Source organism: Lepus europaeus, chromosome 1 (genome assembly GCF_033115175.1).
Source record: "Lepus europaeus isolate LE1 chromosome 1, mLepTim1.pri, whole genome shotgun sequence".
Classification (NCBI taxonomy): domain Eukaryota; kingdom Metazoa; phylum Chordata; class Mammalia; order Lagomorpha; family Leporidae; genus Lepus; species Lepus europaeus.
The window spans coordinates 154532234-154545396 of record NC_084827.1 but is presented as its reverse complement, the minus strand read 5'-3'; the positions used below and the strand labels follow the sequence as shown (position 1 = coordinate 154545396).

The window sequence follows — 13163 nt, the reverse complement described above, 5'->3', positions numbered from 1 at the left end:
AAAAAAGATTTCATTCTATTTTTCCTGCTGTCAACTACTCTGGAAAAAAAATACCCAAGTCTTCCTATAATCTGGAGGAATTATTGTTGAATTTATCCATGTTTTATGCTACAGGTGTTTAGTAAATGCATATATATTCTGAACCTTAGGTGTATGCTATAAAATAAAGCAATATTACCATCTAGTCAAAGCTGCATCAAATTGCAATTACAAGGCAATGAATTATCAACATTCCTAAGACATGTAACCAAACAAAACTCACAAAAACATGTAATATTTTGACACAAAGACACATTTTATTATAGTCATTATGAAACTGTATAATTGCACTGGCATTCAGAAACAAAGCCAGCAATGTATCAGCAAGCTTCACTTCTTCTTGGCTTGATATACATAAAAATAGAGGTATACACATTTTTTCTGGTATCTATAGAGATCACAACTGTCCCACCATAACCAGAAAGGATTGGTTCCAGGACCCCCACAGATATCAAAATCTGTGGATGCTCAAGTCCCTTATATGAAATAGCATAGCATTTGTGTATAACCTATGCACACTCTTGTATAATTTAAGTCGTCATCTCAAGATCACTTAAAATACCTAATACAAAGTAAATGATACATAGTTTCATGCTGTGTTGTTTAGGGAATAAAAGTCTATAAATGTCTATCAAAATGCAATTTTTTAAACATTTTTATCCATGTTTGATTCAATTCACAGATATGAAATCCGCAGGTATGGAGGATTTATTGTGTCTACTCTCCACACAGAATGATGAAAATTAAGTAAGACATCACAGACACATGAATATATGAATTTGCATTTTGACTTTCCAAAATAGAGGAATATACTGTGAAGCGTTTTTCAACCTTGTTTGACCTCAGAATTTTCAAGGTAAGTTTCTTCAGGCTAGCGTTCCTCACATTTGGGAAATGCTGGACAGATCACCAAGGTAGTTTTCGACTCTAAAATGCTGTCACTCAAAAAGGGAAGACACTCCTCTAACATGCTGCCTCTCATACTAAATCATCTCCCAGGAAACTGTGTACTAACAAGGGAAAGGAAATGTGAACAGACACATTTTAGAACTGAAAATCAGAGTTAAGTGTTGTACATAGCATGATCAAATCCCAAACATATGAATATGTAAATAATTTAGGACTAACTTTTATTAATAACAGATTTTCTTCTGCTTCAGTGTGTGTTTAATGCATCATCCTGCCCAGCATTGACATTACAATGTAATACCGATTCTCAGGCACCCAGAAGCCCTTCTCTCCATTTCCATATATCTAAGCTGGAATATCACATAGTGTCTACTTGTGTTTTCTCTGACTCTTACAGGCTACTGAGCAGACTATTTTTTTATTCTTTTAACAACTTGTCCTTTTTTTAGAATGCCTTTTTTAAAAAGCTCACATGGCTAGAACTCTTCCTTTGGAAATGTTCTTCATACTTACTCTGATTGGAGCTATCTTGCATCTCAATGAGAGGGTTTGCCCCTTAAGGGATAGAATACTCAATATAACCAGAGTCAGTTTTCTAGTTCATTCATCCACTATCTCATTACATATTTTACTGCTCCCATTTAGAAATTCTCAAATCTTTGGTTTACAAATATAAGAGGAAGAGTGAACCAATCTAAAACTTTTTTTTTATGTAGAGTTCTAGAAGCTTCTGGAAGCTTTCCTGTCAAACCACCAGCAGAACAGAATGCAAAATAGCCTGGGGCTAGCTACACAGGTTCCAAATTAAGTTCAAATTGACCAAACTTTGAGCAAGTTCCGTCCAATTGATAAATAGATTAACTGGCAAAGCCTCAGCTTCCTCAGCTGTGAAATGAAGTTTCTTTGAGAATTAACGGAAGAGATTGGTTACTTTTATTTTCCTTGGAGGCAGACCAGAGCTGCCACTTTGATAGGACATTAACACCTGTTATGGCTTGAACAGAATGTGGCTCCCCGAATTCATACAGATGTTTACATTCTGAAGTCTTATGTTAAGGGGTTGATGGAATAAGGGAGGAAGACTGATGTAATCATGGTGTCTGAGCTGTGCGCCAGGTGGAAGATTTTAGGTCACTGGGGGCTTCCCTCAGAAGGAAGTGCTCATGAGTTGATTTAAGCTGAGCTCAGCATAGCTTCTCTCTCTCTGCTTCCCTGCTCACCCACTGGCTGCTCCTCAGCAGCCACTTGCCATTGCCAGACTAATGAGGCTGCTTGATCTTGAGCTGGGAAGCTCTAAACTGCAAGCTAAAAGAAACTTTTCTTCCCAAGAAGTTCATCTCCAATATTTTACTTAAAGTAACAGAAAAAGCAACAGCTACAACCATGGACTCTCTTAGTATAGAAATTGTATATGCTTGTTGTCTGTAGGAATGAAATCAAAACCTTTCTGCACAAGTACTTTTTCTAATGCTTCCTTCCTAAGAATCTCAGTCACCTTTGTAGAAACCAACAGTCACTTTCTATTTGTACAATAGAGAGTTCCTCTGAGAGACTTCACTGCCACACTGGTGATGAAAGAGGAGTTTGTTGCCATAGCTCCTATATGAAAAATCCCAAGGGGGAGACAGCCAATAGCAATGGCTCTAAATGGCGATTGCATTGGCTGAATTCTCCATATTTAAAGTGCAATGGTTATCAAATACATAGTACTAGGAAAAGAAAAATATTTTGTGTAGTAAAAACAGAAGGTAAAAATTCACTCTTTAAATTTCAAAGTATATCAATATTTTCTTAAAAAAAAAAAGGACTTCATAACAGTATCCTACAGACATCTTAAATTCCTATTAAAATAATCACTGTGCTAACCCAAATCAGTTGAAATCCCCACCCGAGAAACAGGGTAGTCTTTTACCTGGCTGTATCCAGCTCCTCCTTGTCCCATTTCTCCAACCCACCTCACTTCTCTTTTCCCTAGTACTGCCCAGTTCAGGCTCTCTTAAGTTTTGTCCCTATCAGTGACAGTCCACTCTGGTGATTTCCTCTCGTGTCCAATTATACATTGTTCCAAAATGACACTAAATGAGTTCCCCATAATTTCCAGTATTGTTGAAGGCCTCTTGACCTAGCCACACTCTATTTCTACTCAACTGTGGCCAAAGTGCAAATCAGTGTGTGTAAAGACTTTGGTTCCACCATATCACTCTGTGCATAGTTCTTCAAATATACTTATTGTCTCACACCTCAATGCCTCTCAACACATGCCATCCCTTCTACCTGAAACACAGGTCTCCTAGTTCTCCACCAACCTAAGTACTACTACCTGCTCTGTGTGTCTCAAAGCAAGCCTATCTCTCCTGCAGAGCCTTCTCTGACACATGTATCCCACATCAGTGCTTCCCCTTCGAGCTCCCACAACACCCTGGCCACACTCCAAGGACCAAATGTGTCTCCTGATTTTATACACGATGATTTACCTGCTCCTTGTCCCAGCAGGCTCCATGCTCCCCAAGGACAAAGACTGTAGCTCAACAGACCCACCCACTCCTACATTAATAGATTTTGTATCAAGACCAATGAATGTCTTTCTAAAATATATTCTATACCTTCTTGTAAATGTACAGTAAACATATTTCACTTTGGGGTAGCACATCATGGACATTAACTCCTGAATTAAGCTATAATACAAAAATCTCTAGGTGTGATGAAATATCTTCCTTACACAAATTGACCCCACATGGATTGCTGTGATTCCTATAAGGCTCTCTCTCGGCTCTCTGGCAAGTAATAGCTCTGACTCCTGGTAACTGTTACCCTTCCCATTGGCTGTTCAGTGCTCCCTTTATTTGATTCTATTAAAGCCTTAAGATGAGAAATTAGAGAGAGACTCACTGGAATATTAGTAAGCAGCCTGTAAATCAGGGCACACAGAGTTGTGTAGTGCCATTCAAGTAAACGTGCCCAACGTTAAATGCACGGATATTGTAGTATATATGTTCACTACTATGAGACTGCCTTTTGCCTTAACTCTGGTACTTCTGAAAGGTGACCTTTGCCTAAATGAAGATTTTGATATTGTAAGAAGGTAAGTCTAAAGGGAATAATGTAAAGCTACAGAATATGAAGGAAACCCTCTTACCTTGGTTGAAACCTGAGCAATCAGATTCTCCTTATTTGGGTCCATAAAATCCACAGGTTGGCCTTCAAATTCAATCTTCCCAAGCATGGTGCCCTATGAAAGATTTAAAAATTAGACATTCAAAAGGGAGCAATGATGAAGGTGCTGACAGGATAAACGCACAGGGACTTTAAACAGCTGTTTCCAGGATTAGATGTCTTAATAGCCACTCATAACACCAGCAGAAGATCTTCACCTTATCAAACTGGAAAGATGAGATAATTTGCACAAATGTTTTGGGAAACACTATGGGAAATACAATGTGTTCTTTAAGTGGTAAACGCATTGCCTGGTGTAGACCACAGAAGAGGGCATCAGAATCCAGGTCTCCAGGTTGCAGCCTGGTACAGATTGGAGGAATATTCTGTGTATTTATGCTGCTCTGTGTGTATGATCCAAAGACACTTCATGGCAGAGGAAGAAAAAACAATCTATTGAGAAGAAATTAACTGCAGAAAACTGAAATGAAAATCCATTACATGTTTTGAAGGTAAATTAACTCACAAAAAAAGGGGACATGCAAAATAAGTCTTAAATCTCTAAAAGTTGAAAGAAAATATTCACTGTCTTAGACATATTAATGTCCAGGAGTCTCTAAGGGTCTGAACTTAAAATGAGGTTCCACTCTCTGTGAAGTTTTCACAATGTTTTCTTCTTTTTATGAGATGTATCTTGAGATTTACTTATCTGTTAGTAAGTCTACTTTGAACTACTTGAAAAGGTGGCATGCTATATTTAGTTATGAAGATATTATTAAGGGGAAAAAGCAAAAATAATTGATCCATTGAACCTTTTCTGAAGTAATTATTTTATTAAAGAAAATAGAAGTTTTATTTCTCTTTTAAATGTATTCTTTGGGGGAGAAGTCACTTGGGAGTGAGTGTGGATAGAAAGGATCAGCGCATCATGCAGACAAGATGTTTATTTCAGTTCAAGTACCAAAACCAGGCTGCTGGGAAGGCATTTGGCATGGTGGTTAAGACTTTGCTTGGATGTCCCATCCTGTATCAGAATGCCCCAGTCTGAGTCCTCTGCCTCTGATTCCAACTTCCTGGTAATTCCCACTGTGGGGGGCCGTAGGTGATGACTCAAGTAGTTGGGTCCCTTTTACTCAATATGGAGAACATGGATGGATTTCCCAGTTGCCAGCTCCCAGCTTCAGTTTGACCTAGCTCCAGTCATTACTAGCATTTAGGAAGTATACCAGTGGGTGGGAGATCTCTCTTGTTTCTCTCTCTCTCTCTCTCTCTCTCTCTCTGTCTCTCTCTCTCTCCCCCCACCAACTCTGGCTTTCATATAAGTAAATTAAAATTAAAAATTAAACCAGAGTGCTATCACAAAGTCTGGGAATATTAAGCAAAAAAATAAAATCTTTTTCAATTCTAAATTGGCTTGCTAGATTTCATGGTGGCCTTAACTTTAAGAATACAAGTCACATAATCTTTCAACTACATTTATGGGTCCCTAATTTTTTTTATTTTTTTTTATTTACTTGATAGGTAGAGTTATAGACTCAGAGAGAGAGAGACAGAGAGAAAGTCTTCCTTCTGTTGGTTCACTCCCCAAATGGCCACTACGGCCGGCACTGTACAATATGAAGCCAGGAGCCAGGTGCTTCCTCCTAGTCTCCTATGCAGGTGCAGGGGCCCAAGCACTTGGGCCATCCTCCACTGCCTTCCTGGGCCATAGCAGAGAGCTGGACTGGAAGAGGAGCAACTGAGACTAGAACCCGGTGCCCAAATGGGATGCCGGCGCCTCAGGCAGAGGATTAACCAAGTGAGCCACATCACCGGCCCCCAATTCTCCTTTTTCTTAAAGCTTACTGAATGAGGTACAATCTTACTTTTCAATTCAAGATTAGCAGAAACAAGACAATATATAAATATTTGTGTGTGTGTGTGTGTGTGTTCATTTGGAAGGCAGAGAAACAGAGAGCTCCCATCCACTCACTGATTTACTGACCCAAAAGCCTGCAATAGTCAGGACTAGGCCAAGGATGAAACTGGGAGTCAGGAATGCAATTCAGGTCTCCCCTAAGGATGGCAAGAACCCAAGTACTTGAACCATCGTCACTGCCTCCTACAGTCTGCTTTGGCAGGAAACTAGAGTCAAGGAGAGCGGCGAGAAGGTGGAATAGGCAGGGAGCACACTATTAGTCCGAGGGGAGAGAAAGTTTAATATAAGTGGAGATACTGCAGGGTCAAGGAAGAGTAAGGGATAAAACAGCAGAGGAAACTCTTCCAGAACTAGTGATTCACAGTGGACCTGCGTGGAGAGCGTGAGAGCCCAAGTTCGGGACACCAGCGGCAGACTCAACACACCAGCACTGGAACACGAGGTGAGCCGAACCTCAATAGCCCGAGATACCAGCGGGCAAGCGGAAAGAGGAGGCTAGAGGGAAAGAGGCTTGAAACTCCGTGGGGAAAAGTTCACCTGGCTAACTAGAAGAGAGATAGGAAAAAAAATAAAAAAGTGACCGATACAGACACAAGTTTCTCTCTCTCCGCTCACCTCTCAAAGGCGAGCAAGACAGAGCAGGCGCCATTTTGGACATACGTCATAAGCAGGGCGACCTCAGGTCTGCACCAGCCCTGAGCCTAGCAGAAAAACCTGACTCTGGGGGGAGGGGTGAAATAACAGGAGATTAGCATCTAACTTGGCAACCCAGTGGGAGACTGCAGGAGAATTGGAGCCCACACTGAGGGCAGCACAGATTCCCTGTGTGGTCCTTGGGAAAGAGCTTCCAATCTCTGGCTCCTGTGGGTATATCATTTGCCTGCTAACTACCTCCAATTACGTTCAGCTGTGCAGAATTACTTCCCTTTTAAATCAAAAAAAGAAAGAGAGATTTACCACACCTAACCTGGGAGTGTCATCTTTGACACACCTTCAACCCTGAGGAACCAAACACAGCTCTCAGTCCACACTCATCTCAAGCCTCTAAGGCTCCATCAAAAGCAGACAGTCCACTTAATATAGAGCCATAGTGTAACAAGAAAAAACACCACAATGAAGAAACCAAATATCTCCAACATGCCAAACAACAAACGCAAAAACCAAGCTAACAAGAACAAGGAAGACACCATGACGCCCCCAAATGAAAAGACACCCCAAATCAAGATTATGAAGATGATGAGATCGAAGAAATGCAAGAAGCGGATCTCAAAACATTGATAAGAACATTAAGAAGTTCTCAAAAACAAATTCTTGAACTACAGAAATCCTTAATGGACAAGATAGAAAATCTCTCTCGTGAAAGTGAAATATTAAGGAGGAATCAAAATGAAATGAAACAACTAGTGGAACAAGAAACTCTGATAGTGATGAGAAATCATAATGAAATGAAGAATTCAATAGATCAAATGACAAACACATTAGAGAGCCTTAAAAACAGAATGGGCGAAGCAGAAGAGAGAATATTGGACTTAGAAGACAGAGAACAGGAAAGGAAACAGGCAAACCAAAAAAAAGAAGAAGAAATTAGAAATCTAAAAAATATTGTCGGGAATCTACAGGATACTATTAAAAAACCCAACATTCGGGTTCTAGGAGTTCCTGAAGGCATGGAGAGGGAGAAAGGATTAGAAGGCATTTCAGTGACATACTAGCAGAAAATTTCCTAGGTTTGGAGAAGGACAGAGGCATCTTAGTACAGGAAGCTCATAGAACCCCTAATAAACATGACCAAAAGAGATCCTCACCACGACACATTGTAATCAAACTCACCACAGTGAAACATAAAGAAAAGATTCTAAAATATGCAAGAGAGAAACGTCAGATTACTCTTAGAGGATCTCCAATTAGACTCACAGCAGACTTCTCATCAGAAACCCTACAAGCTAGAAGGGAATGGCGAGCCATAGCCCAGGTACTAAGAGAGAAAAACTGCCAGCCCAGAATACTATATCCTGCAAAGCTCTCATTTGTGAATGAAGGTGAAATTAAGACTTTTCATAGCAAACAGAAATTGAAAGAATTTGTTGCCACTCATCCTGCCCTGCAAAAGATGCTTAAAGATGTGTTACACACAGAAACACAGAAACATGGTCACCAATATGAAAGAAGGTAAAGGAAGGAAACCTCACAGCAAAAGATCACAGGAAGCTCAATTTCTCTTTGACATAGAATTAAACTCTGATGCTCTGTTAAAGCAATGTGTTAAAGTAATCTATTATGTTCTCTTGATGTCTGTTAAATTCTAATTGTTCAAAAACAGCTGAATTTTTATTAAGAGCTATGGGTTATTTAAATATGTGCTTATTTTCAAAGATTTGAATAATCACCTTGTAACAATGATCAAATTTGGTCTATGTTATGTCATAATTTTAAGGAATCTTAACCAGATATTTTGGATTTTGAGCCTTCTTGGCATTCTTGACAGGCATTCAAAAAATCAAAGTTTCAAACAATCTGGTCTCTAAAATTTCCAGTAAATCCTGGACTTTGGTTTTTCCAGTTTGGGCCCAACTGAAAAAATTGAAGGACCTATGTCTCTCATCTTATAGAGACACCAACTAATCAGTCTATTTGGATTATATTAGAAGGACTGTCAAGATGTGATGTGGTACCAGACTTTAAGTTTCTATAATGGAAAATGCTATTAATACAAATGTTTGAGAATTAAAAAGTCTAATGATCTTGTGTTACTAGACATGATAGTTATCTTAATGAGAAAGCCCCAGAGGCCTAAAGGGTTAAATACTTGTAAAATCCTACAGGTGCTTTCAAAAATACTGTGAAGTATGCAAGTGCCTCTTGTTGGTTGATGAGTTTATAATTTTAAACATGGCGCCTTAAAGTCTTTTGTCATCCACAGTTATATATGATGTGCTGCTCATAAAACTAAAGCGTTGTTGGTTCTGTGTTTAGCTGTCCTCCTATAGGTTCCTATGGACTTTTTCCAGCCACTTCTATTGTATTCAGTACTTTGGGATGGCTCTGTAAACAGATGAAGCCAATAATGTATTAACAGTACCAACTGAGAGAAAGTATGGTTAACTGAGGTTACTAAAAACAAAAAGCAATTCAAATCAATTGGCAATCTACAAAAAGAGTTAAAGATTTTAAAAGCTATTATTAAAATTGCTATATTGGTCTATTATGCTATATTATATGTATGTACATATTGTATGTCCACATGGGGAAATTTTATTAAGAGTTTTATTTTAAATGGCTTATAGATAAGATTGTCCATAAATTTAAGCTGCTAAAATCAATCAAAGATACATTTTAATTTGTGTGACCTGAATCTGTGTATCATATGTTTTAGACTTGTTGGTAGAAAGAAACTAAAAACATTTTAGACGGTTGTGCTTAAGTTTACTGGCTAAACAAACTACACCATGTTAGATATTTAAGAGGTGTTTTCAAATACATGATTCTTAAAATTTATAGAAGGCATTGGACCTTCTGGTAAATGTTTTCTTAAGTTGTTATCTAATGGTTGAAACGGTTTGCTAAGTATTCATGTGATATTGCTATTGTCAGCAAGCGATCTAGGACTTGCTCCCTCATTTCTCTATTCTAAGCCCAACTTGTTCTTTCATTTCTCTATTCTCTTCAAGGTAGGAAACTAATTCTATTATGAAGGAATCTGTAGGATGCACAATTTAATCTTTAGACCTTATAAAAGAGATGGCTAACATTTTTCTATAATAGCATAGCCAAAATAAGAACTTAAATAATAATCTCATAGCTAGATTCACTTCGCCATCAGCGAAGTATACAGTAAGTAGAAAAAACCTCCCTTTCAGACAAAAGGGAAAGAAAGTTTTAAAGTGAGAATATAATTTTCCTCATGGGCATTGTCTACCTTAGAAAAACTACTACAGAACATGCCTGTGACTATAGACTTGTAGTTCAGGCCACCGAAGATTAGAGATGGGACTTGGGCGCTCCCTTGACTTGCATCCTCTGGTCTGCTTTAACACAAACCAGGAGGAAAAGAAAGCTCAGCATCAGAAGCAATGGGTGGCAGGCCTATTAATGGCTGATCTGTACAGTGATCTGCCCTCAAGGAGACCCAACAGGCCAGTCCACTGCAGTGGCTTTCAATGTGGTAAGCCTGGGCTTCAGCAGAAGTCAGCTTATGAAGAGCCCTGGCAGCTCTGCCAAGAGTTGGATCACTGGACATGGACCTGCCCTGGAGTCGAAGGATGCCCAGGTCAGAGCCACAGATCTTATTGGCTCTAAGCTGAAAAGCCCTTCACTCAGCCCAACTTCCAAAGTGACCACTGCAGCTGAGGGGATGGTCAAGTAGGGTCAGCAACATTGCAGGCAGAACTGTAAATTTCTTGTTAGAGATGCCACCTGCCTTTAACTGGCCAGCTCTCCTCCCAGGCCAGCCAGGTAATGAAAGTCAACAGAGTGCCTTCCCCTAGGAGGTTCACACCTCCCTTAGGATATACCCCATGTGAAGAGATAGATAGGTCTGGGCCTCTTAATTTACAAGGCCTAAAGCCCACCAGATTATTATCAAGCCCCTTCTATCAGGTTCTATTTGCCTCTCAATCAGAAAACTTAATTGTAGCTTAGACAGCACCTTTCTTAGCTCCTCTAATAATGACTCTGTCCTTTGTTCTAGACCCTGTCTAGTGCACTTGGGCCTCATTCCTTTGTAATCATAACCTCTACTCTACCACCAATGGCTCTACTCCCAACCTGTGTGTACTGATGGTCCTCTTCCCCACTTAATGCTGTATAATTGTTCAAACCTGGTAAATGCCACTCTTAGGATCATTGGTTACTATCCTCACTCTGTCTTTTATGACCTTGTCTAAATATGATCAGAGTCGGTAAACTTGGAAGGCTTCCATAGCCTTGGCAACTCATGACGACAGCCTAGGATGGTTACTGGCGCCATAAACTAGAGTGTCAATTTGTTGGGTCAACAATAGGAGCCACTGTGCAGTTGCTCCTCATGTGGGATCTCTGTCCTTAATGTGCTGTACATTGTGATTTAATGCTATAACTAGTACTCAAACAGTATGTTTCACTTTGTGTTGCTATGTGGGTGCAAACTGTTGAAATCTTTATACTAAATTGATCTTCTGTATATAAAGAGAATTGAAAATGAATCTTGATGCAAATGGAAGGGGAGAGGGAGCGGGAGAGGGGAGGGTTGTGGGTGGGAGGGAAGTTATGGGAGGGGGAAGCCATTGTAATCCATAAGCTGTACACTGGAAATTTATATTCATTAAATAAAAGTTAAAAAAAAAAAAAGAACCCAAGTATTTGAACCATCATCACTGCCTCCTACAGTCTGCTTTGGCAGGAAACTAGAGTCAAGAGTGGCAGCCAAAAATTGAAACGAGGTATTCCAACACAGGATGTGGGCATCTTACCTGCTAGGCTAAACACCCACTCCCAATGTGTACTTTAAATATGGAACAGCATCACTCATACACAAATATAAATAGGGAATATTTCTAATTTGCTTTGCTAACCTATTCAGTGGAATTTTGAAAACCTGTCTATGACAAAATAAGAGCTCATTCTCACTTAACAAATCACATGAAAAAAACCAGTACGGTCTTATAAAGACTTTTCCCAAATCATTAACCTAATAACCTTCTATCGAACCTGCCAATTCTACAACCTTAACTGAATTTCCCAATTTTCCTTCTCATTTTGGTAGTCTCCTCACTGTTTACCGCTCCCACACACCATTAGGCTAAGAAAATACAACAATCTACTTGTCATGTGTAATCTCACTAACATCTACTCTCGGGAAAATCATGGTGGAAATAATAAAATCAGAGGTGGAATGGAATGAATATGAAAACTCTTACTGTCTTCCTTCTGGTCATGGTTGCATCGTCATATTTTTATTTTCAAAACACTTTGCTTTCTGTTTACAGACAGACTGAATTAATATATACAAGATGCTCAGTATCCATGGGGCACTCATTCCAGGACCAGTCACAATGCCAAGATTTGCAGATATTCAGGTCCCTCGTACAAAATGGCATAATATTTGAAAAAAAGCTACACATAACCTCCTGCATACTTTAAATCATCTCTGTATTACTTATGATACCTAATGCAATACAAATGCTTTGTAAATAATTGCTACACTATACCATTCAGAGAATAATGACAAGGGGAAAAGTCCACACATGTGGTACAGAAGCAATTTCTTTTTCTGAATTTTTTATAGGAAAGGTTGTTTTTATTTATTATTTGAAAGTCAGAGTTGCAGAGAGAAAGGGAGAGACAGAAAGAGAGAGAGAGAGAGATCTTCCAACTGCTGGATCACTCCCCAGATGTCTGCAACAGCCAGAGCTGGGCCAGGCTGAAGCCAGGAGCTTCATCTGGGTCTCCCACATGGGTCCAGGGACCCAAGCACTTGCATTATCTCCTGATGCTTTTCTCAGACCATTAGCAGGGAGCTGGATCAGAAGTGGAGCAGCTAAGACAATAACCACCATCTATACGGGATGCTGGTGTCAAAGGTGGTAGATTTACCTGTTACGCTACAGCACCAGCCCCTTTCTGAATATTTTCAACCCATGACTGGTTGAAGCTCATACTGCAGAACTCACAGATACAGAGGGCTGACCTAACAAAGACTCTACAACAGGTTTTCCTGAAAATTTTATTTCACATATGTATTTTCAAATTTTTGCTTTTTATGTAATAATATCCAATAAGAAATCATTAGATGCGCTTGGAAAATTTACTTAATAATGGTGAGGAAAAGGGTTTTTTTCTTCCTGATTTTGGATATTATGGTTTCATCTAGAAAAAAAAAATGTCAACTTTTCACAGAAAGAAGGAGATAGTGATGAGATTCTCAGAGGAAGGATCAGATGCTGAAGCAACCAGATATGAAAGCTAAGTACCCTTTCCTTTTATTGACTTAGCCATTGACACATCCTCAAGAAATTCGACATGATTGAGGTAATCTTTACGATGCTCATTTGGCACACTCATGGTATATAACTCACTACCTTCACAAATAGCTCCCCTAGGAAGTCTAACCAAACCACCAAATGCACCACACTTTCTGGTTTGCATTCTTCAGTATGTAGCTGAACAA

At 39.3% G+C, this 13163-nt stretch overlaps 1 protein-coding gene across 1 annotated transcript in view; it reads right to left on the bottom strand.

Moving 5' to 3' along the window:
• The window catches only part of CPS1 (carbamoyl-phosphate synthase 1), a 138499-nt gene that overhangs the window by 100485 nt on the left and 24851 nt on the right, over positions 1 to 13163 (bottom strand). The window contains exon 6 of the mRNA XM_062191022.1: positions 4085 to 4177. Within this exon, the coding sequence (XP_062047006.1) occupies positions 4085 to 4177 (93 nt within the window). The remainder of the gene's footprint in view (positions 1 to 4084; positions 4178 to 13163) is intronic.